General features: G+C 38.0%; 2 protein-coding genes across 5 annotated transcripts in view; both read right to left on the bottom strand.

Annotated features, from left to right (window-relative positions):
* The window catches only part of LOC138933501 (protein artichoke), a 72,117-nt gene that overhangs the window by 36,806 nt on the left and 8,711 nt on the right, over window positions 1-26,600 (bottom strand). The gene's annotated exons all lie outside the window — the stretch shown is intronic.
* On the bottom strand, window positions 1,278-26,215 carry Gbs-76a (Glycogen binding subunit 76A). 4 transcript variants are annotated; one of them, XM_070296240.1, is made up of 2 exons: window positions 25,811-26,215; window positions 1,278-8,565 (listed from the first exon to the last, which is right to left on the bottom strand). In XM_070296240.1, the coding sequence occupies exons 1-2, from the start codon at window positions 26,180-26,182 to the stop codon at window positions 6,064-6,066; spliced, it is 2,874 nt and encodes a 957-aa protein (XP_070152341.1). In that variant the 5' UTR covers window positions 26,183-26,215; the 3' UTR covers window positions 1,278-6,063. The 4 variants fall into 4 exon arrangements, with proteins under 4 accessions (XP_070152341.1, XP_070152343.1, XP_070152344.1 ...); XM_070296242.1 differs by lacking the exon at window positions 25,811-26,215 and adding an exon at window positions 20,100-22,830; XM_070296243.1 differs by lacking the exon at window positions 25,811-26,215 and adding an exon at window positions 12,095-12,402.

Raw genomic sequence — 26,600 nt, 5'->3', positions numbered from 1 at the left:
ATGAATTTTAATATGGGGATAAAAATATAAGATAAAGATAAGAATATATATATAAGACAAATTTTTTCTGATCACAAAATAAAAAGAAATTATGAATCGTTTCATTTATTATTTTAATAATATATAGAACAAAAGTATGAGTGTATGTATGTATGTGTGTTACAGAAATATCATATATGTATATGTTTGTATATATGTATACATGTTGTACTCCTTCCCTATATTCAGCCTTTTTTCGCGCATATATCTAACTTCTATTTTCAATCAACGTTATTTACGCACGCATTCCCGCCTTACAACGATACGCGATAAATTGACTCGATTAGAAAAGAAGAAACGCTTAACTTAATAATTTCGTCTAACGATACAGATGATTGTAACGAATAATGCGAACGTATAATGTCGAGAGTTATTTTGATAAAATTTCGCAAGATATTTCATTAATCTTTCAATCGTTTGAAGTTCTCTTACGATATATACAACACACACAGTACCATATTTATAAATAAACATATATATACGCTAATAATATGAACATGTTGGTTTAAAGTCAGTTCTCGAGCTCAACTTTTATCTAGATCTAACTATTCGATGTTTCATAAAGATAAAAGGATTAATACGATATTGCATAACAATATGAAGTATTGTATGATAATTGAAAGCAAACTTGGTCTTGAATTTTTGTAATTGAACACCATGTATATTCAGACTTGGTATTTTGATCTGTGAATTTATCAGCATGTTAACCCTTTGACCCTTATTAAAATAATTGCACCTTTTCATATTCGATTATCATCAAGTAAAATTTTACGAAAAACGTTCGTAAATATACCATCGCAGGATCAGTATTTTATTCTCGTAAACATATAAAGTCGAATCGATCGTTGATATGCATTGTTGCGGACTGTTGCATTATATTGACTTTGTAATAGAAATAGAATTCGGTAACAGTTTTCAACATTCCAAAAGATTTGACACGGATTACGACTTATTCATGTATATCTATGTATTTACATAGAAAAATATACGCTAATTGACGCTGTCTCGGACACAGAAATACTTACACAGACACGCTCGAATTTATAGTCATATAATTTATAATGATTTAATCATTTAATGATTAGGCAAACATTTAGGCACATTTTCCATCGATCCATATCTTCTTATCAACAACACGAATATATTATTTATCTGACGTAAAGCTTTCTACAAATTAATTTATATTAATTCTTATTGATTCATAAATATTTCACCGGTATGGATGTAAGTGACAGAGAGAGAGAGAGAGAGAGAGAGAGAGAGAGAGAGAGAGAGAGACGCATGGACGGTACCGACATATACTACATCTCGTTGCAAAATGAAATCGCTATTGATAATGTAAAATGTGATGTTACATAAACATGTAGTTCACGCAAATAGTGTACAGATCATAAATTTATAAAATGTAAATTGTAATGGATATCCCGAAAGGATCATAATTATTCTAGGCACATATTCTATGACAAATATGTAAAATCAAATTTATTTTACAGAAACCAATTAAAATTAATTAAAAAGTAATATATTTATTATATATATTCAAATATATAGAGATCTAATCGGGGGAGGGGGGGGGGGGGAGGGAGGAGCTCTAACAGTCTTTATTTTACAATATTATACAACTGTAACACTATCGTTGTTTCACCATTATTTCTTCGTCTTCTAATGTTCGCGATATGTGAGAGAGAGAGAGAGAGAGAGAGAGAGAGAGAGAGAGAGAGAGAGAGACATAGGACTTTTATCTTGAAAACCTACAAAAGGTATCCGCAAAAGTGATTTTTGTCGTAGATAAAAATGTTTAGAGATCCCTTGATCTCTCTTCTGCGTCCGAGACAGAAACGCCTTTAATGTTACGAAATCTTAAAGTAAGATACAAATATAAACGGGAAGACTAAAAAAATAGTTCGTTCCACAAAAATCCCGGCTACGTAGCGAATCTTTCGCGCGCGCATGTTCTTTCTTATTTCCTCTTTTAGGCTTGCGGTAATATATATTGTACTTGTAAATTGCTTTAATCAGACGTATCATTATTGTAGAGGTGACCGTGTGCTTTTCATGCACGCATGATTTTCATCCGTATATTTATCGCACGAATTAAAAAAAAAAATCTTTATCGAAATATCCAGACTATAAAACATGATCTGGTAAAATATGATATTTAAAATATTCAAATAATCAAAGTCGAAAAGAGTTTTTTTTTTTCTTCTTCTTGTCATGACGTTATCATTAATGATTCGTTACAGGACTACTATTGTGATATATTTCTAACAGAACTCCATTAATTAATGCGGTTACTTTGTATCGAATATATCATTATGAAAGTACTTACAAGGAAACATGATTGATGAGTTTATAGTCATATGATTTATAATGATCTAATGATTTATAACAATTAGGAATATTCCGACACGTAAAATATGACAACAATATCTCGCAGTGAGACAAATATTGGTCTGCGATTTGGAAAGAGAAGGAAAAAACTATACAAATATATCAAAGATATTCATCCTTTTGCCTCCAAATCGCAAAAGAAAATTGCTTATTCGAGAGAGAAAGAGAGAGAGAGAGAGAGAGAGAGAGATTACGAGACATACAGTTCGAATCAAAACACAAACAAAAAAATAAACGATGACAACTACTCTCATTCGCGCATTGTCGATTTTTATAGCCCGTTAAGATTAAAAAGTAGAGGAATACATATAAAAGCCCCATACATAAAATGATCGATGAGATTAGTACACGCACTTATTGCAACATCCTCTATTTTCGATATACCTAGCGGAAACAGATTATACGACAAGATTAACTCGGTGGTCAGAAGATATAATTTCAATCGTCACTATATTATTAATTAATTCTACAATTACTTGATTAGTACTATCGGTTATACTAGTAATCATTGCATCTTGATCAACGACATAAATCGTTGATAACAATCTTTAGGAAAATATTCTCGGTATGATTTCTCTCGCTAACATTCTCGCATTTACTGGAAGTTATATGTGCGTCGTGTATGCACATCGTAAATATAATTAGCGCTTTTCGATTTACTTCTGTGACGGCGTACACCGATCATATATAACAGTACTTCCTTCAACATACATATGATACATAACATCTTTACATTGTTATTATATTTATAACGCACATTATACATATTGAGTATGTGATACGGTAAAATTTGAGATATAATATTTCAAATTTTAACTTTTTCTTACAGTTGTAAGGAAATATATATATATATATATATATATATATATATATATAAAATTTTATTTTTGTTTTTGTATTAATTAAACTTTTTACTTTACGTAAAATTATCGTGACAAATTCGTTGATATAATTTCTTTTATTTTTAGTTTATTGTGTGTAAACAGTTAAAATTAAAAATGTTTTTTTGTGGAAGACAATCAATAATACATATATAGATAACATCAAAAGATACAAAAAACAATATTATTTAAAAAACGTTAATAAAACTGCGTAAAATACTACTCCAGTAGATTTACGGTAAAGAAAAATTTTCTTAATAATTTCTAGCTGTGCAGTAAATAATAAGTGTTGTATTGCAATCTTGTAACAATCTTATGAAATTCTATTGCTGCACGGAATTCAACGGCCGATGACTAAAAGATTGTTAAATTTGTTTTATTATCAAATATATTTTACTTTATTCTTTTGACGCTTATTTTTTACAGAATATTCCGCCAAGAAGCTAATTTACAGACACATCCAACGCCGAAAAATTCTACAATATTGTCTAGCGATAAACCTATTCGCGCCTCAATAATGATGGTCTACGTGACATTCGATATTTAATTTTTATAGTATAAATTAATGTCACGAGAAAAAAATGATTTATGGCAGCGTCATTAATCCCAAGATTAAGTATACGGGAAAACGTGATCGAGAATTGAAGAAAAGATAAGATAAAAATTTATAGAAAGCGACAACAAAGCAATTGTATAATCTGATATATTATAAAAATATTTTATATATAATATAAAATTATATAATAACAAAATAATTTTATTGTTTCTAGAGTATCGAATCTTAATTTTATATAGATCGAATAATATATTAACAATAGAATACGATAAATCGATAACAAAAAACCCATGTCATCGTACTCTTTAGATATGGTTGAAAGATGCTACTTACTTATTAAAATATGAAGAAAAAGTACATCTGAGAAGCATATAATGATAATTCAATAGATGCTAAAATATCTATGGATATTCCTAGTTGCAAAAATATGATATAGAATTGTATGAAAAGTAGAAGTCAATTGTGCATCCAAAAACGGCAATATATAATCCTTGAATATAAAATTAAAAAAGATCTCTATCTCAGAGGATTCGTACTTTAAATAAATTCTCACAAGAAAATCTTTCCATCCGCACAATCGACGCATTTTCAATATACAATATATTGTACATAGATTGCGTTAGGGAAGCATCGTATAACGATATGTACAAAGATTATATCGTAAAAACGCAACGAATTCTAATAATGTAATGTAATGCATTAATGTTGACGCATTAATGTTAGCTGAGTGAAGTAAAATTAGTCAATGAATGACACGCCTGCCACCAATACTGACGCTACCTGTACACGTATGCATATAATATATATACAAAATAACATTCACGCGTTTTTTTTTTTTTTTTCACACGGGTGGAACTCTTTTATATACAATACATCAGTTCTCTTGCAACACGAAATGAAATATTAGACCGAAAGAGTTTTCAATGGACAAAAAACAATGTTCAGATAGTATACATCCAGCCCTTATATTTATTTTTCTCCATTATTCTTCCACTTTAAAATTTTTCATTTTCCGATATTGAGTGTTTTTGTGTGAAACCAATAATAATGTTGCGAGAGAAATTTCCTCTAAAGATAATTCGACTTTATATTTTTGACAAAAAAAAAACAAAAAAAAAAAGATTTCTAAAAACGTTAAAATCTTTATTATATTGAATTGAAAAATATTGAGTGATATATCTTTGGAGGCACCAGTTACATTTAAATCTTACATTATTCAAAATCCCATCTCGATGTCGAGCACAATATCCCGAAAAAAAAGTATAAATGTATTTGTACGTGTAACATCTTACGGAACATTCTCTACAATAAAATGTAATCTCGCAAAATATCGCTAACAAGGACTAATATTATTATAACAAGGTTCGTTTCATTATCGTCTGTCGTCGTTGTACCGGCTAACAAAGTCACGATCGTGAGCAACATTTCCTTCATACGATCAGATTCATCAGCTTTAACTCTGACATAAACTCTGTAAAGGTACTCTTTCCATAGGAACGTTTAAACCGTCTACTTGCCCTTAGCGTTTCTTGTGCCAGCTCTGTTTAGGCCATTTCACAGCTTGGAACGAGCACTCTCGTTTTTTCGCTTCGCGCGAGAAGATATCTAGCTTTCAAGATTTTAATCTCCGTTGGCTTGACAGGTACAGTTTGGGAAATGGGCGGAGTATATTTCGTGATTTCTCGGGAAACGCTTTCGTGGAAAGAGATTTCGGAGAGTAAATTATGTAAAATGTCAAAAGACGTTTTAGTTGTGTTATTACAAAAATTTGATGTAAAATTTAAAAAGTTGTTTCGCACTTCAATATCGATAGAAACAAAAAAAAAATGCACAATTCTTGTTTCATTTCTAAATGTACAAAAAACTTATTTTCTAAAATAAGTTTTACAAAATTAATCTTCGAGAATATTGCGAATATTTCTTAGTAGTATCCAAAGTGTACACTTGAAGGAATTCTTCGCATCCAAATGTGAAATTAATAACATAATTGTCACGCAAGCTCTCCGAAAGCTCTACATAAGCATTAGAAAACAATGATAAATCCCAAGAGTTTCGTTTTTCACACTTCGTCGCGAAGCACTTGTCTAGGAACGTGTAAGAAGTACCGCGAGTTCACGCCGTTAGCCTCTTCATTAACAACTGATTCAGTCTGTTTGTTTCCGTGTCGTTGTCATGTCAAGTCGATTCGGTCATTCATCAGTAGAACGTCGGTGACCAGCTGCTGCGTCGATTCTCGTCAGCGGTGATCGGTATGTATCCGGTCGATGACGTGGCCGGCAGGCATTGAAAGCAGTAATTGACACCGCCGTTGTTGTCCCAGTACTGTGCTCCTTTGCACTGGAAACGTACTGCAAGCTCGAGTCTTTGACCGACCAGTAGCGTATGACAATAGAGGATGAAGGTGAACTTGTCGCTGAATCCGTCACACGAGTTGGACACGTACGTCGCCTGCAGATCGCTGAAGTTTCGCCAAGAATTGAGGGTGTAACGTATGTGCACAGACTTGTGGAAGTCGAGATTGATAACGCGCACCGTGCCCTGAATCGCCAAGGTCACCGGGTCCTGCACTAGTACGTTTTCGAGACAAACCCGCCGCTCGCGCACTATATCAAGGAAATTCGCCACTCCGCCCGGTTGCTGAAACAACGGCACCAGCATCCGGTCGTGCTTCCTGGGTATCGCTGACATGGATCTGCGTCTGCCATCGTCCTGAAAACGGTTGCACCAGTGATGATCGCTAGTGGTGGCCGCGACGTTGTCCGCACTGCCGTTGTCTTGTTGCGGTCGAAAAATGTCATCGTAGATCAAGTCGCTATACGCAGAATTCGGTATCTTCGGTATCTCGTCCAGGAACGTCCTCACATCGGCCAGATCGAGACCGAGCTTGTCCGCGAAACGGACGATCTTCTTTCTGTGCGGCGTGCCTGGGGGGGTTTTTCCCGTCTTCAGCGAGGAACACCTACGTACTCTCTGCGGCCTATCCTCCTCCTCTTCCACTGTCTCGCTCTGTGTCTCTTGCTCCGGTGATGACGAGTCTTCTTTCACGTTGGAATTATCGCCGAGCTTTTTCAGCAATAAACTCAGCCTCTCCTCTTCGCCATCACGTAGCGCGTCATCGTTTTCGATCTGCAACTTTAGCTCGCTCTTCGGGGTTGTCATCCCATCGCTGCTTGAGTATTCCAGTGTAAGCACTTCATCAACGGTGCCTCTATAAGCAGATTGATCGGTATCGCTGTCATTGGCGACCGTATCCTCCACTTTTAGCAGAGCTGTATTTATTGATAGTGCTATCGTGACATCTGCGGATTCTGTACAGTCTGCCCGATTCATCATCTTATCAACTGAGTCTTCAACATCATTAAGAAAATCGTCGAGTTTACTGTCATTTTTGTCATTGTCCATCATTTTCTTCGATACACCATTGACGAAGTTAGCTTCATCAACACCATGTTCGTCGTCATCAACCTTGTCCTTTTCGTTGCTCTCGTCTTCTTCCTCTTCCTCTACCTCTTCGTTCCACCTGTCTGTTTTGAGTTTGTTGAATATTGCCGTATTAATACCGTTGCTAGGTAGCTCAGAGTCTGAATGCGACTTGGGCAGGTAGATGTGAGGAACAATGGAATTCTGGATGACCCTGGGCGGACTCTCGTCCTGCAATGACACGGTGCTATCGTCGAATGTGCTCCACAGAGACTCATGGCTGGGCGACGTCGTTTCTTGAGAACTCCTGCCGTTGAGCGAATCCTCCGAACTGCAGACGATCTGTTCTTCCTGCCGACTGTTTACGCAAGACGCGGGTGTTCTTCTCGACGAACAGCTCGACTCGGACGTTGTATCTTCGTTGCGTTCTACATTCGTGTTCGTCCGTCTAGCGCGTCCGTTCAATGCAATTTTGGTCCTCGCGCGAACAAAATTAGCGTTGGTGAGATTCGAATTGTTGACTTCGCTATCCGAGGTGCTGATCGGGTCGAAGAAGGCTTCGCTCTTTAATTTCTCAGCGTCCGAGGACTCTGGGTCGAAGAACATTTCTGGAGAATCGCTGTCGGGCGGCGTGCCAGCGATCGGTGACGCGAAGATACATCCGGTTTCGGATTCTCCGGAGTGAATACCCATGAGACCGGGCGTCATCCTAGTCCCACTCGGCGAACAGTGGCAGGCGTCGTGATGGTTCGCTTTCAGGATTTCCGGATTTACCAGCAGATGCGCCAACTCGGCAGCGGTTGCTTCCTCGGCAGGCGAACCTGGCCCGTCCTCCAACTCGTAGAAGAGATCCGAATCCGAACTGTGACGCGGCTGATGCTGAAGAATCGGATGCTGATTAGTGGCGGTAAGACTATTGACGGTGGAGTGGCGGTTGCTCGACGACGACGGATGCAACCACGAAGTCTCGCGCGGTACGGCGGCATCCCCGGTTTGTTCGGGTGAGCCGTTTTCGCCGCTCAAGGACGTCAGCCGTCGATGAAGACACCGGGCGAAAGCCTCCGCGCTGCCCCGACAGCTGGTTGGCAGAAGGGAGCTGACGATACCGCAGGAGGGCCCGCGAGCGTTGCCTGCCGAATCCGTGCTGCTGCCCATCTTGAGGACGTTGGAGTCGGCTGTTGTTTCCGCGACCTCCGCGTGCCTACCCTCCGAAGGCGAGGGTGAGGGCGAGGTCGGATCGCTGCCTCGACCCGCCGGCACGCTCTCCGAACTGCCGTTCTACAAAAGAGGAAAGCGACGGATTTAAGTCGCGGAAAGGAAAACATATTTGATCGCCAAAGACTGACTCTACGGGACGAAGCGAGAATTTGAAGTTTTGATTTCTTCATATTTGTCGACGTTATTGAGATATCGTTAGCAAGATAAATAATTCTTTCGAATGTATTTTTACCATAAACAATATCTTGTACGCATCGTCTAAGTCTAAGAGATATAAAAAAACGATAATTAAATTTCTCTTTTTCCTTGTACAACAAGATGACTATCAAGATTATCGATCAATTATAATTGCGCTAAATGTATTTCTCTTCCGATATATTGTGTTGCCAGCGGTTATTTCTCAGAATATATGAGACAAAGGGAAAGAGATATTTTAAAGTTAATGATCCATACTTTATCGATTGCGAGTGGAATGCTCGATAGATAATTGAAGTCAGCTCGTTAACGGCAGTCAACAGCTCGTTAACGCTTTGTAAGTGGAAATACAAAAAGAAATCGAAGCACTGAATAGAGTTAGTGACGGAGTCACTAATACGCTCATCATTAATAGTCATAGCATTGGCTCACGGGCACAATATTGCGCGGTATCGAAAGAGCGCCGCAGGAAGTGCAAATGATCGGTCATTACGATCTACGCGCATCATTTTCTAACACGCACAATGTCCAATATCAATCGCGCCGGTCTTTAATTCTTCTGCAAAAACGCAGAACGCGCATATATACAATTATTCAAATATCATTGTATACAAAAATTACTGGGATCGACGGATAATACGGAATTTATGTAACCACCTCGCATTCATTTCGACACAAGAATAGAATCGAGTGGCGCAGGTCACGACGATCGACAATTGAATTTTTAGACAACCAAATATCGACGTACGTTACGACTATTTAAAACGAAGCGAAAAGAAGTGGGAAACGTTCTTGCGTTTCGCGTTTCCATTCATTGCTATTTTACACACGATCGACGATTATATTTTTCGAAGTTATAATTAGCCATTGACAGCCATTGATTCTCAGAACGCGATGACAATTTATCGTCGTCGAGATGCGTCGTTGTTCGCCAAAGTATGTACCAATTTAAAAGAAATATTCGATGGGCGTTTTTTTATTGGGGAAAAAAAAAAATTTTTTTTTTCGACGTACGTGTCGCACTCAATGAGAATTCAAAGGGAATATCACGCGACCGGAGTTACATAACGACGAAGTGATAATCAATTGAGACGCGCAAAACGATGTGTACCACTCTCGGCGGATTTCGCGAGCGTACATACGTAGGAAAGTGGCGTGCGCGCGGCGCGGCGGCGTGAGAAAATTGGAACGATATAAATACACGCGCAATTGGCCGCGAATCAATTTCCCGTCGCCTCCTCTTGCATTAGCGGACCGTGCTAAGGTGACATTTCGCTCACGCATCCTGCACGAAATTCCTGCCGTGGACGGTGGATATTTCGGAGCGTGTGATTTATCGATATTTATTTTTATCGCGAACAGTTTCCTACGTATGTATAGGCGGCGCCAACCGCGAGATGATTTTAAAAACCGCATCGAGGAAAATAATTCACGTTATGATATTTATATAACAGGCGCTTAGACGAGAGGATGCGATCGATGTTCTTGAAACTTTTTTTCAATCGTAAAGCCATTAGCGTTTAACACTGACACATCTCTCGATCTTTCAATATCGGGTGTATCGAATTTATTTACAAAAATATTTTTTCCTAAATAAATTCGATATATCCGTTCTATCTAAAGCGTAGCTTATTGTTAGTAAAAAAGCTTAAATACGGAAATTGTGAAGAGAAAAATTGACTCCTCAGATATATCGGAGAAACAATTAAAATAGTGCCAGTAATGTTGTTTAATGCGAACACATCGAGTTAACCGGGTGGAACCGGTTTTACGACCGTATGGCGTGCATCGGGGAAAAAGCAGCGCGCATAAAGGGGTTAACTTTGAAGTGACAGATAAATTTCTTCCTTTTTCTAGTCACTCGCTTTGCCACGAATGCTAACAGACATGCGTATGCTTACGCGCGCTATGTCTATCGGAAGTCTGGGCGGTTCGCGATAAATAATCATTACATAAGACGAGGCCTAACATAGGCTTTAGCTAGAGAGTGTTGGCTTCGCAATAACGGCACGACGTCTGCATAAACGAAATTTAAAACGTCATTCCGTCAGAACCGGACCCTTTGCGCGAGACTAAATCTTTCGGGTTTAAAATAATCTCGCGGAAGAGGGGAAACAATACATCATAATCATACGTCTTCGTCGTTCTTTTTTTAAAAAATCATCGGATACCTTCTACGCTACACATTCCTCCTCGTCCGACACGCAAATGTTTGCTTATTTATGAACAATCTAAATATCTAGATGCAATTGCATTACGATCGAGCCACAACAAGTTACAACGTAATAACCCGATATCTGAGCTTTACCGTGAACAATAATCGCTCCAAGTTGCTCCGAGATTGCGCGTGTACGCATTTATGATTGAGATAAAGAAAGTTTACGAGTCGGATAAGATCGCGCGCCTTCGGCGACGAGGTGTGCAGTCTGGAGCGGAGACTCACGGCGAAAAATTCACCGTGGATGACTTGTGGAGATCCGTGTTGCATTGACGAACGCTTCCCGTCTTGGACGCGATAACGGCGAGTGTCAAGCGAATGGTCGCGGATACGCCACGCCTTACCGCGTCGAGAAATTCTCTGTCTCTCTCTCTCTCTCTGTCTCTCTCTTTGTATTTTATTTAGCGGCAATAATCCCTGTCTTTCACCCGCGAGCGATACCGGCGTATACTTTATCGGCTTGGAAATGAGATGGTGTTTCACGAGGTGGTTCCGTTATGTTAGAATCTTCCGCGTAAGATTCGGTCGACGATCGTTAATTTGATAGACCACGCGGTACATATCGTACGCGATGTTTCATACTCGTAGCGATATTAAATCATGATTATGGAGGGAATGGTAGCGTAAAATAATATCGTATGAAAATTAGACGAAAAGTATAGAATAAATCTTCTCTTCTTACAAAGTTTTGTCTTTGAAAAATTGAAATTTAATAGAATTAAAGACTTGTCTGTTACACGAATATGAATAATTTTTAACAATCTTACGTCACGATAATCGTACTCGACGACGATTATAACGCTCTCCCTATTTAAACTGGCACGACTTACGAATCGAGGTCTTCTTGGCATCGGACACGCGTCAAAATATCACGTCTGTACGTTTCCAGTAAGTTTATTTTTGTCCCATTGTGACAGAGAAAGATGGAGAGAGAAAGAGAGAGAGAAAGTAAGAAAAAGAAAAGAAAAGAGAGAGGTTTTATTTTTGTGCGATCGTTCACCGACACAGTTTAAATCGTGACTACTTGACCCATAGTTAGGGCAACGTCGCAATTTATCGCGACAGATTTATCGCACCCCGCGAGAAAATTGCCCGATCATCATCGAGATCCCGCTTCCTAATTGATTAGTAACAAATTACGGCATGACGGCGAGATGATGAATCGCATTTACTTACGATCATAACAGCCCCCGATCGACAGAATTAAAATCCTTCAATGTACAAGGTTAAGTCTCTGGACGAATTGCTCCGTTTTATTGCTGTATACTGTTGGATACTATTAAATATTATGTTGTACAAAATATTTTCATATAAAAAAAAATATGCAAAATCGAGAATATTAGATAATAAATTGAATACGTCCGAAACGCAAGAGATCGACTGACAATCACGTGCTCGAATTCGTGGAGACAACAACTTCCAAGTTAATCGATGATGAATTGACGAACTTAGCGCCAGAGCCTGATAAACAGATCCAAGATTGCAATATTTGCATATTCTTATCTTCTCGACGATACAAACATTAGTTATTCGTCGTCCGAATTTTACTCTAATTGATTGAAGTCAAAGTCGCATAAAACAATAAAAAGCATCTCGCGAATTTTTCATGTTATTAGAATCGCGTCTCAAATTTGATTTATTTAACTTTCGAGCTTCTCTACGAGCTTGTTTAACGACAAAAATATTATAAAAATTGTACGCTCTCCAGAGATTACGGCGGAGAATTCCGAGTCCTCCCGAGAGTTCCTCCGTCAATTTCGTAATACCTGAATTCACTATCGCGATTGTTCGCAAAAATCTACTAGAGAATAAATGAAGATCGGCGAGTAAAACGCTAATTAATAATTCATCGATAAACTTGCACGCGAGCGCCGTGACTCGAACTCGAGGCCGACGAGAATCGACTTCTTGCCAAGAGTAAATAAAGTCACAGTTTATATTTAGCCAGAATGGAAATCTGCGAAAGCCACACGCGGGTTTCTCAACAGTATGATTTTATATGCGTTCCAATGAAGATTAATGCGGAAGTTTCATCCAGAAAATTATTTGTTATCTCGATGACATCGCATATTTTAAAATAAGTTCAGTTCGAATAAAATTTAAAAAAATCGATCTTTGCGGATAATGAGATATTCTCTCTATTATTTAACATACATATGAGTGAATACAATATGTAGATAATAAAAGTTAATTTCTTAATTGGCTGTCGCGACAATTAATATATTGGCTTGCTAATCGGTTCAAATTCAAACGAAAAAACTTTTTAATTAAAAATTATTCCTCAAATATATTTAAATATCTCTCAAATCTCAAATAATGTATCTTGAAATATCTTATTGAAGATATAATGATATATCGTAAAATGAAAACACAATTTATTATTTTATTTTATTTTATGTAGCCGCTGATTTTAAATGTAATGACATATAATTATATCTAAAAAAGCAAGGTGAAATATATATAAGTATATCAGTATTCTAATAAAATATTAATTAACAGCAATAAAACAACTAACTCGGCGAATGTACATCTTGAGATTTGATAATCATGATGATTTACATTTGCCAGCCGCGCGAACCGGCTCCTTAATGGCAGCTATAAAATGACAGGATATAAAAAGAGAACGGTATTCGGCGCTTTAATACACACAACTAGATATCCTTTGGCAGCGTATACAGAGATATCGCTCATCAATATATCTCCTGCGTCCCGAAATGCTCTTCTTGCGTAGTCGGTTACCAGAAGAGGGGCCAAAAAGCGTGGTGAAAATACGTGTGAAAAAGATTAAACGTAATCGCACGTGACACGCATCATCGTATATGTGTTCTTATCTTACGCGCATCTGTGACACCTGAGGCGATTATCCGATTCTACCAGCGCGTGACATTAAAAAAAAAAAAAAAAGATCTTTTCATTAAACGAGCGAGCACAGGTAACTTGAGAAAGACCCGCATTCTGCCATCGAGACAAAAATGCAGATTTTTTTTTTCGAGGATTTCACGGTACTTTGCTTCTCTCAAACTCGACCTCGTCACCTCGTCCGACTCTATTCTCTATGGTTTCAGCGAGACTTGCCGGGAACCGCGGAACATACGTCGTTAATCTAACGCTATCTGTGTCGCGATTTATTAACGGAGAAAGATTTATTCATTCCGCGAATAAAATCTCTCATCCTCGTCCTCTCGCGGGTCAGCACGCGATTGCATCAGCGCGATATTACACGCGTCGTCGTTAAATGCAGAAGGAAATTAATTTTTATTATAAAAACTTGTAAATCAGCGTAAGCGCCTCCGATAGGGAGACATGACCTGTGTAGAAATCAATATCTCACTGTTATTTAAATGATTCTCCGCGCGAATTCTTTTTCCTGCGAGCTCATTTCTCTAATTTCGCGACGACTCGAGAAATATCAAAGAAGAATTTATTTAAATTCGTTTACGCACACCCACACACACACACACACACCTTGGTTCACTAGACGGATCTTTCGGCAGCTGCACAAGCATATACATACGATATATGGATGTGTAGAGATAAAGCGAATCATTTTGCGCAAATCACGAAGAATGTGATAGGGATTTATCAAGATCTGTTTGTGTCCCGGGTCAAATAATTAGCTAATTAGTTGATAGCGCGATAAATGCCCGATTTATCAGAAATCTCATGAAAGTGTTGACAAAAGTGCTGACACGGTTTTTTTTTTTAAATCCACCCATTATACAATTTTTTCGAAACGGTAGATCGCGTTAATTTCCTCGCCTATTATTCTGTTCTAAACGAGTGTGTCGAGCGACGATAAGAAAGGTCATTATCTCATACTATAAGTATCAATTCAACAATCATGCATTATCATTCGCTGTTCGATGTTATCAAGTCGATAATAGAAAGTGCGTGTAACGTGATATATCGACCAACATTTATCGCGCGCAGCTCGTTTGCAAACAGCCCTCTCGTATGCAAACCAACTGCATTAGGTACAATGAACCCCTTGCATGTGTACTACAAGACGGGATATAAGTAGGATATATATAAAGATTGCATTATTTAATAAAAGAAATTCACACACAAGAGAGTCAGTTGTTCAAACTACGATTAGATTATGTTATTACAATAGCAATTATTAATTCTAATTATTTATTCTTAACAAAAATGTTTGAAAAGTATTTAAAACTTTGGGATATTAAATAAAACTCTAAGAAAAGACGTGGACAACAAAGCATGATTTAATTTCAAAAATTGATGAGTTTAAAATAATTTTATTTAAAAGTTGAATTATGAAAGTATTTTAAACACATAGGATTTAAGAATTAATTTAAAAGATATTTAAAATAAAACGTTAAAATATTTATCTCAACTAAACTCTCTCTTGGAGTATCCACTGATATATATAAAAAATATAGTATTCCATTTAAAAAATTTAATGTGACCTTCATGTGACCTTCAAGGTCAAACCAATGGTATCATCTTATGGCCCCCTCGGAACCATACAACTTTTGTTGCAAACATTTTTTTGTCCGGTGCGTATTTTCCGAGAAAAACAGGTAGTACGGGACTTTTCAAATACACTGTATAATAATATCTCAATTGAGTTCTAATTGATGCCCGTTCGCGATTAGTTATTCGTCTCGAAATGCGCGTTTCGAAAAAAAAACTCGTTAAAATTATTTGGACAAGGATCAAATGTTAAATATGATTAAGATAAGTCCTTCCATATATCTGATCAATTTTGCTCGATTGTGAATAGGACAAGATGAAAGAGTCACACTGCTGTTAACGGCGAAACACTTTCTCCACATCTCTTCTTATCGAACTACTACAGACTGAGAAGTAGATCGTAATTAGCGGATTAATTATGCGAAACACAGATATCATCTGGTGATGGATATACGTATAACTGATCAAGGTACGCGACTTGTGAATCGCGACGCGATAACCTTCGTGTATAATCTCCGTCGTTGACGAAGAGAAAGAGAAAAAAGGAGAAAGAAAAAAGAAATTTATTCTGGGATAACAACTCTGCGGATGCACTTTCGCGTCTACATACAACACTGCGCATAAAAACAAAGAGAGAGAGAGAGAGAGAGAAAGTAAGGATAAATAAATTTGTATACATTGACATATACATAGTATCTCAAAATTACCAGTTGTTTTTTTAATAACATTTTTAATACTTTCTCTGAGTCGACTGAAAAATCGACTGCACCAGAAAATTTACTGTTAAAAGAACATTCAATAGTTTTGAGACACTTTGTATAAGTACATGCTATAATCAGAATGCGTACTTGACGAATATTCTGTCATATGTCGACGGACAGTCACACTAGATACAAAAATGCCAAAGTGGTATAAGTTAATTTCTGTAGAGAAAAAAAATTTTGAGAAACAACTTTTTGTAATATAAATAAAATATATAATTTATTCATAAAATTAATAAAACAATTATAATAAAAAATACACATTTGTATAAGCTGACAAAAAAAAAATAGTAATAGTCGTAGAAAGCTGATAAAACTCTACTTGAACAATTGTCGTTTTCGCTAAAACTATTGTGATCTCTTCCTGGTATGATTCGAACGCTTAGATCATGTCATCAGTTTTGAAATAATGATAAACACTCGATAATGTCAGAACAAAATCCTCCCATCAACCCTTATACAATTATTATTGCAACTTACGAGATTTCATCATAATACGAGAATTGATTTTCGCTTTTTTTATATATATATATATATATATATATATATATATATATACATATATATATTCATAATGTACATATGAAAGAAAAAAAGATAAAATATATATAGGGTAAATCCTGGGGTTATTCTACGGTCGTGGTATTTAAAGATGCGAAAAATATTACTCCTTTTATCGGGATATCTTGTGAAAGTGCACGCGGTCGAGAGCAAACGATAAGCATGTGAAAAAATCATGCACTCTAACGAATACGTGTCAGGAAAAAATATATTTTTAAAATATAACAAAATGCGATATTAAATTCTTCAGAAACCAGAATCGGTCTGCATAATTTTGATAAAATTCAATGATAATCGTGAATGTAATATGTAGAATAGAAAATATAATTTCTCCGATCTTCTTTAATGTATAGAGTAAAATTTAGAAAAGGATAAAAAGGTAAGACATTTTATACGTTATAAAAAATTTCGATGCGAGACAATTTTTTTTGTCTCCTCTTATCGCGATCGTCGTGACATATATTATAAATTCTTTTGACTTGGAAAATGCAAAAAAACACACGGACGACAAGAAGCAAAAGAATTTAACATGACCTTCCTGTATCGTTCCGCCGTTATCAAGCCTGTTTCTTACCGACGATTATCGAGTTCAATGCAGACGCATGTAAACATCTTTCTTAAACACCAATACATTGTATATAAATAAATGCGTTATTAATCGTTGTTAATCCAATTCTTTTCTATGATATATCTGATACTATGTCTTTTATGCGTAGATAGACATTCGTGTAATTTGTGATGGAGGGAACGATTAGTGCTGGCATATTTATAGCAGCTATAAAAACTGATAAGTCGACGCCACTCACGTTCGGTACATCACAAGGCGGACCTTGAACTTCCCGACACGTTTTAAAATACGATAAAACGGACAAATCAACTTGTTGGACGAACTTTTTATATCTCTAACTTTAGAGTAACTTATTATTTTATAAAAGAGTAATGAAATTTATTATTTTATAATTTTGTTGTAAAATAATATGTACACTCTTAGAGTCTCTCTCTCTCTCGACTTTTTATAGCTTAAATTCACAATACCGTTGTATATTGAAATTCTTAAAGTTATTGTCACAAATCACACTTATTTTTCTAAAAACAATGATTATAACAAATTTTGCTCGTAAAAAAAAGAATTCAATAGAAAGAAAAGTCAAATATTATTAATTTTTTGCTTTTTAAAATTGTTTTTCCAAAAAAAAAAAAAAAAAAAGGAAATTAAAATATTTTTTGTTGTAATGTTAAATCAATTTTTTCAATTCTTGAACAGTGTCCATTACTTAAAAAAATATCAGAGCATTGCTACAATAATCGGGAGAATTGTATTATATTGAATTGGGGAATGATCGCGTACAATTTGACTAAAATAATCATGAACTTAACAATGACATTGACAGTTCATATATAGCGCGATTTTATTTTCCTTGGAAACCGCACATAATTATTAATAATACCATCAGTCTTGTGCTGGTAGGAGAAGTCAAACAATAAGACGGGGTTATCGCATCAACATTCGGATAGCGAGACTCATGCAAAAAGCATCGTGATACGCAATGTCCACTATTGCACTTGAAGATAACCCGCCGGCACATATATACGTTTAAAAAAAATAATTGTAAATAATGCTTTTTACAGACGTCTAATTCAAACAGGCAGCATTGCTGCTCTGCGTTAAATGCGCAGTGAAAATTGCATTGTGACCTTAGATAAGGTATTTCATAATGACAGTTTTTTTTACATCGGAGGCAAACAATCGAGTTCGCGAGAAAAGAAGCAAAGATGCGGAGAATCGAAACGTTTCAAACTTAAGCGACAAAGAGAGACATTCGTCTCTCGATATATACTCCTTGTATCATTAACGAAAAAACCCTAATAACATTATTAACTCCGAGAGAGAAATTATCGCAGTTATCGCAGTTATCGCCGCCCGTTGCATCTGCTCGGCGATAAATCCACGATCTCTTTCCAACAAAATGCTTACGCTTTGAAGAGAAAAAGAATTCGTTCATTCATCATCGTTCGCACGAGGGCGAACAATGAGCAAATGGCACATGGAAAATTCTATTAACGCGAATATCAGCATTATTTAAAAAAAAAAAAAAAAAAAAAAATGCGCTCTTTGTTCGTGTTATAAATTATCTTCACTCTTGAGATATTTCACGCGGAAATATTGGTAACGAAACCGTCTTATATATTAAATTGCTGAGAGAAATGCAATCCGAATCGTTCGTAATCCGTAATCCGATTATGTAATCCAATTAGGTTTCGTAAAAATCAAATAAAATCGATTTTCATAAAAATTAATAAAAGATAAGAGATGCTGTAATAAGGAAAATTTGCTCTTATTCGTTAATAATCTTATATTATATATATATATTGTATATATTAATTTTAATCTTCCGAGAGAAATTAATCTTCTCAAGTTATCTGTTTAAATAATCAATCAATTTGCGCATAAAATTGTCGTGTTAATAAATTATATATATCACAAATTAAAATATATGATTTATATAAAAAATTTTTCTATAGCATTGCTCATTATATTATTTTTTAATTATAATATATTATAATGTATTATATATTTTTATCATACATATATAGATATATATTAAATATAAATTAACTGACATAGATAAAAATCGAGATGCAGGAATAATTCGATCTTTTCTAAATTTTTCTTAACTAGACGATATTCCCTTCGCGCGCAAACATTCAAAAAACATTATAATCGCACAAGAATACGATTCACGTTCGTTGTGACAGATCGAGCTTTTATCAAAACAAAAATAGAGTATTCTATTTGACTACAAAGGTCGCCGAAATCACGGCAATTCAAATCGGCGTGTCGTAACGATCTTTATTAGCCTCGTCTGACGAATGAGCACGATGCAGATGCAGAGCTGAATACAGTTGGCGCGAACGACGGTCGTTCCGTTTTCGGTGTCAAGGCATTCAAGAAAGCTCCACCTTCGTATTTACCGTGGAACGTTAATTCATTCATGCCGTGTATCGCCCCGAATGGAATAATTTAGAGCGGACCCTCGTCATCAACCCTCGCGGAATGTTTCCCCGAGATGTGTAGAATAGTGCGCGTCGCACGCAAGTGCAACAAATTGCATAATGAATACTTATTATGCGCTCCGGTAAAATTAGCTACTTTTTTTTTTAGTTTTTATTACATTTTTATTTAAATTCGAAAGACGTGAGATTACGAGACGGAAAGTAACAAATTGTAAACGCGTTCAACGATTTCGTAGTCCGAGGAGGATCGCGTTATCTCTCAGATAATTCGCGACAAAATTTTTATATTACCCGCTATCTATAACTAATCTGTATGTATCATCAATATCGAGCATATATCGTTAGAAATATATATATACATTTCGAAATGCGTTTCTTCCTCTCGGGAAAAAAAGCGGTTACTTATTTACCATCGAGCTCGCCTGGTCTCCCGTCTTCGACTCGTCCTGGCCTTTTTCCTTCTCTGTCATGATCACTCCTAAAACCGAGTCGGATATCTCGTGTATCGGGATCGATCGGTCTCGATCAAAAGAGATTTCCGATGACGAGACTTGACGGTGATCAAGTTCTGACGATCAACCCGCGATCGCGAAACTCCGTACGAGCTATCCGATATAACCGCGAACTTCCAAACATTATACGATAATGATCAACTAAAAAAAAAACGTGGTTCTTTTTTACAAATTAAATTCACTTCTCGCGCGCGAGTTTGCGGCACAGATGGAAGTCCGTAACGCGTGTAACTCTTCGCCTCGCGCGATGATGGTCTCACGAACGGAGCAGCGCGCGACGCGAGAACCCGGCGAGCCGCGCTCGTCATACTTTTCGCTCGCGGATCCTCTATTTTAAGAGAATTTCCCCTTCAAAACAAATCTGTGTTTATTTTTCTTCGGATCTTTCGTGCCGATACTGATCGATACCAACAACGGAATTTAAATCATACGCCTTCGGAGTTAGAATTTTTACGATTGTCGAGCGAGCGAGAGAGAGAGAGAGAGAGAGAGAGAGAGATACCCTACCGTGAGAGATAATCCTATTTAAATTGAGGAGAGTTTCACGGGATTTGGATTTCGATTTTCTATTCTCGATTTTTGGAACGCGATTTCCCTTTCTTTCTTTTCGCCAGTCGTGACGGGCGTCCTCGAATCGCGTACGATCTTTCGATCGATCGGCACTCGCACCGACCTGGCGAAGCCGTGCTACCCGACAGAGAGAAACTCTCTTTACGGAGCAACCGCTACTAAGCGGGTGTTGCAGCGCGAGAGCGGCGGCTGAAAGCTGAAGTGGAGCCGGCACGACCGGCCGGCTTACGCACACTGACTTCTGACTGGTCGAGCTAGTAGGTGACTCCGGAGACCCCTTCCATATCGCATAGCAACACCGCTCGTAAGGCGACTGATAAGTGCCTGCACTTTGTCAGGCATCGATGAATCTGGCCAAGCGCGTGATACGTGGTGCATACAAGTTTTTTTTTTTTTTTTTTTTTTTTTAATTTAAAAAGAAAGAAAGGATCAAAGACTGACGTAAAGATTGAAGGCAGAGGAATCTTTGATCCGGCAGATTAATCAATTAAATGTACGTTTCATTAAACGTAGATGGAATGAGAGAAGATGGAGAAATATTATTGAGCATGTCAACTGGAAGGAATTTGATATATATTTGATAATAGTAAGATGATTCACAATTATATATCTGGACTTTCGTCTTATTCAATCTCTTTTAAGGTTTTAAATGGATGACAATTTATCATCCTCATCCTTGCGTCTTCGATAGAATCCGCGATTCCGGCGAAATTCGAGCGCTTCGAACGAAGCGGCGAATTCGCGTTACGCGGGGCGCTCTCGGCGAGAAATGGCGCATCCGTTCATCTCGTCGCGTGCGTCCATGCCTGAAATTGCAGCGCGCTGCAACCTGGAGATCAAAGTCGCGCGATCGTTAATCGAGCGTTACCGCTCGCGATTTTCGAGCATCACGCACCGCTAAGGGGGGGACGCCGTAATAACTGTTTTCGTACGCGCGCGGAGAAAACAAAATATAAGATAACTCGGTGTACGTTACATATCCGGTGCGATAAAATCCGGCGCATCTCGCGCGCGCGAGCAGACGGAGAGGAGGTCGTAAATCAACGTCGGAGGGGTTGGAGCGGGGAGGGAACGAGACGGCCGGTATAATATTATTAAATTATGCGGCGGCTCCGCTTCCTGCCGCTACGCGGATCTCGCTCTATCGATCTTGTCGCGCGATTTCATCGATTTTCACCGCGACAGGCCGAAACGCCTACGCGCCTACGGTGCGTGGATCGCCAAACGTAACTGTACCCGATCTACGACAACGTGAGTCGAACCAAAAAAGCCTAGACTCTACGACGAGGGACGCGGCGATAATTTTCGATAGGGATAAATGACGAAATCTCGCGCCTCCGCAAAAGGAGATGCGCCCCTGAACACTCTCTCGCGGGAACGCAAGAGATACACGGACGCAGAGACTCCCTCCTGTTAGACTCGCGCGGTTGAAGTATGACAGATTACGCGGGACGGTACGCCCCGACGAGAAAGCGTATTTTCGTACCCTTCGCGCTCTTACGTCCCCCTTGATTCATCCGCCATAATCCGGAATTTAATCCCGCGTGCAATGACGTAATTATCGTATCATCGAGACGTCATTAGTAACGAGCAAACGGCAATCGCGTTATTATCGATGCGCCGCAGGGAGGATTAAAATGCGACCGGCCGATTGGCCGTTGCACTCGATGATGATGCACCGCGAGACAGAATCGACCATCTACCTCCATATCTCCTCTCTTTCTCTCTTTTCTTCCCGCCCGTCTCGTCTCTTTTTTTTTTTTTCTTCTCGGCGAATGTAACCACTCCCTGCCCGGTTTTCTGTCGGTCGTTCGCCGTCTGCAGGAACGCGCGAGACGACCCACCGCGAGTCGTCACGCACGATCGACACACGACACGTTGTAATAAGGTTGTAAGCTTTTTCTCGGCAACGATCGTCCAAGTTTCCATTAATGACGCTACGTCTGTGAGATCGACACTTGAAATAATATTATACGAGTCGATTTTGCAATATAATTAAATCTTTTCCTGAAGAATCTACTCTAATTATTAAGAAAAGATATCTAAATAAGATGTAATCAAGAACAATCGTAGAAAAGCGACAAAATGATTCAGTTGTATTTATGTAAATAGCTGAATTTTTACAGATGTCAGAAAACACGCAACTATTGTATAAGCAATCTTTTATGCAACACGTGATTTAAAAGTTACTGAAAATTGTCAAGCTAAACGACTCTTTCTACAGTTTAAGTATTAATAAATTTCATTCAAGCAATGATAAATAATTGACTTATATTAAAATATTTAACTTCTTGTAGCTAAAAAAAAAAAAAAAAAAAATTCATGTGCAAAAGATGTTTTAGAAATATCAATTATTTCAATACTGAAAATATATTTTTTCTTATTAAAAAGACATAAAATATTTTATTACAGTTATATATTAACGTGTATGAAATTTAACTGCCATTACAGAGCGGATAAAAGAGAAGCGAAGACGCTACATTGAATCTATATGAGATTTAAACTGATCATAAATCATTACGAGTCTTCTCTCCCTTCTGGATAATGATTCTGGTTGTTACCAATCATATAATAGATATCGCGTCTTATTTTTATTCGCTATATTAATGAATCATATATGTAATTAACTTTTCATCGATGATCGTGTAAAATATTTTAACAATGTTATTTGTTTCAATGCTATAACAATAGCCGTTTTTTTTTTTGTCAATTATCTAATGGCAAATACGTTAATTACAAAAATCAATCTTGCAAATTAAAGAATTCAACATCAGAGATGCAGCGTGCTTTTCTTGAGAAGTGAAATAGAAAATCTTCGTGGGATAAGATCCATAAAGCGCTGAACGGATTTGCCGCTCCGAGGGTAACGACCCCCTGGCGATGACCTTTCTAGGCGTCACGTAGGAGTGCGAGGAAAGCGGCTTATCTCCATGAGGAACCACGTGGTAGAAGCGATGCCGCAGGCGCGACACACATTCGAGGAAAATCCATCCGGCATTCTCCGGCCGTATCGAACGCTATATTCATCAAGGTGACCTTCACTGACTCCGCCGCAGAATCCAAGGACGTAGAGGCAAGATTCACGTCTCCCAATTTTTTTTTTCTCGATATCGAGGTGAGAGCGCATTTTTTCCTCCCCATCCTATTATAAATTATTAATAATTATCACGCGCAGCGAAATTAACTCTAATTTCAATTTTGAACTAAAAAGATAACCAGAAGCTCGCTTAATCTGCGAGAGATCATTTCAACTTTTCACCGTACATTTTGGAAAATGATGAATCTAATCGTAGTTTTGATTTCGTAGAATCAAAATCAAGCGGGTGACAGAGCCAGTGTTAGGCGGAAAACGGCGGACCGTCACCTTTATCTCACAATCAACTTAAGGATCTTGCAATCTACGGTCTGGCCAACGTCTGCGAGCGATTAATCGGTCGATCGATCGGTGAGACGTGACGTTCGATCGCGGCCGCAATTCGCACCTCTCACGAGCAGCTAGAAAATGCGAACAACACGCGCAGGTGAGCAGAAAGGTGAGAGAGGAGGAGGGGGAAGAAGGGAGGTTAAAGGTCGAATGCAAACCTACCTCAACGACTTGGTCGCGCGACGATCAAAGACTAAACTCGTTTCTCTCTCTTTTTTTTTTTCTTCTTCTTCTTCTTTTCTTTTTAACACGTCGACACGGGACTGGAAGGTGGGAAACATTCCCTTGACGGTGACCCCTCACGCGCTCGTAGATCGCGTCCGAAGATAGTAGTGAACTTTATCAGGTCACGATAGGTCATTAACCAACATAACTTCTCGCGAATAATCGCAATTATAATTGTGCGATTATTACGCGAAGTAAACTAATGGAAGCTAATGACAAAGAAAAAAAAGCTTACCGAATAGTTCATTTATAAATTCAATCTCAGCTTGACACGTGATTAGATAACGAGATAGCGTGATACTCGCGGCTTAATCGCGGACAGTTTCGATATAGAAGAATTCGCGCTTTCGTACGCGCGGAATGAAATCATCGAACGTAAATGGCTGTCGTCAAGCTGTACACTGTACAATCGCGTTTATTTTCGTCCGCCTGTACGGATTGGTGTGGGAGAGCAATTGCAATCTTCTCTACGATGTACACACTTCGAAGGTCTAACGTTGTCAAACGTTGTATTTTTCGCGCCGAGAGATTCATCCCGATGCGAACGAGACTCGACGATTGATGGATCTGCCAGATCCGGCAGGCAGTTTATAATAATCTAATCGTGAGCTTCTCGCGTTCTCATTAATTAAGAATGTCGGGCGCGGTTTTCTTTATATCTTTTTTCGATGATAATCATTGGCAAATCCAAAGAAAAAAAAATCATGGAGGCTCTTATGAAAAGTCAATTAAATTTCATTCGTTTCATCATATTTTCGCTTTTATTTTGCTTCAGCGGCCAAAAAGAAGCTTAAATAATCTTGCGAAGAGATAAATTATAATTTTCTATTAATGTCATCTCGCAACCGCCTTCATCATCCATGTTAAAATCGATGCGGTCATGTTAGATGAACAAAACAATTTCATCAAGAAGCAAGTCGTCAGAATATGCGTTAATATAAACTACCCACGGCGGATCATATCGCATCGATTCACACAAATTTCATACATTGTACTTGCCCGAGAGATTAATAATTGCACAGCATGCATCGGTTAGAAGAAGCATCGACATCTCAATTAATTCAATTCTCTAATCGGAATTATCATTTGTCAAAAATTTTTTTCTCAAATTTCAAGAAAAATTAAGAACAGAAAAAAGTTTTCAAAGTTTCAGCTACATTTATTGATTAAAAAAATGTCATTAGATATAATTAATGGAAATTGCATTATCACTATTAATATTTCATTCTTTAGACATTCATTGCATCAGAAGATGAGGTACCGATATCAGATTCCTTACATTACATTTATCACAATTTTATTTCATACAATATTTAATTCTATTCTTCCAATTTAAATTCTATTCTTCCTTGGAAAAAAAAAAAAAAAGTCACACGCGCGTGGTACTCACCGACTCCTCGGAGAGCGTCCTCCCTCTTTTAATCCCTTTTTGAAAAAGCAAAACCGCGAACGGAACGCATTCGCGCACGGATGTTCGGCGGAACACTTCCGGTCCTCGACTATACGAGCGCGAGACCGATTCTCGACTGAAGATGATACCGGGACAAACGTACGAGCAACGACGACGTCTCGGTGTCGACGAAACGACGGAGCAGCCTCTCTTACGTGGACCTCTACGTGGACGTGCGTCCCGTGTAAAAATGACGACGACGTCTCTGCCGCCGGAACGGCCGTCGGCGGTACAAGGGCATCGAAGGTCGCAGCTGCGCGTCGCGGTACGCAGGTGCGTCTCTGTCTCTACTTGCTCGCTCGCACCGCACATTCGGTAGCGCCGCGTCCGATTTGAAAACTGTTGGCGAACGCATTACGCGACGCGACGCGACGCGACGCATGTGCGTCGCCTACGACAATATACATATCATTTCTACGCACGAAAAGATAAAGACACGCCACCGGAATAAGATAAAGATGACCGAGAGAGAGAGAGAGAGAGAGAGAAGCGATCTGTTCTTGTAATTAACTGTACCTTTTTTATATTTTTTAATTGGGGTACAAAACTTTGGAAAATGAAGAAATAAAGAGAACAATTCCAGAAAAACTAGAAAGATGATGCTGCAGATTTAGGATGCTTCGTACGCAGCACTGCTCTTGATACTGCCCTTATCACGATCTTTGACAGATACTTATATTTTTTAGATTCTACAGTATAAGAAAACGGCGAGCATTTATCAATATTTCAA

This window comes from Polyergus mexicanus, unplaced genomic scaffold (genome assembly GCF_030449975.1).
Source record: "Polyergus mexicanus isolate NDT 795.1 unplaced genomic scaffold, iyPolMexi1.0 SCAF_5, whole genome shotgun sequence".
Lineage (NCBI taxonomy): Eukaryota > Metazoa > Arthropoda > Insecta > Hymenoptera > Formicidae > Polyergus > Polyergus mexicanus.
This window is presented reverse-complemented; position numbering and strand designations above follow the sequence as displayed.

Bases quoted from the DNA above. Each gene is read 5' to 3' on its own strand.
- Gbs-76a (XM_070296240.1), bottom strand. From the start codon at position 26,182: ATGTGCGGTGCGAGCGAGCAAGTAGAGACAGAGACGCACCTGCGTACC. The intron at 8,566-25,810 runs GTGAGTACCACG...CCTCTTTTGTAG, and splicing joins GGACGCTCTCCGAGGAGTCG to AACGGCAGTTCGGAGAGCGT.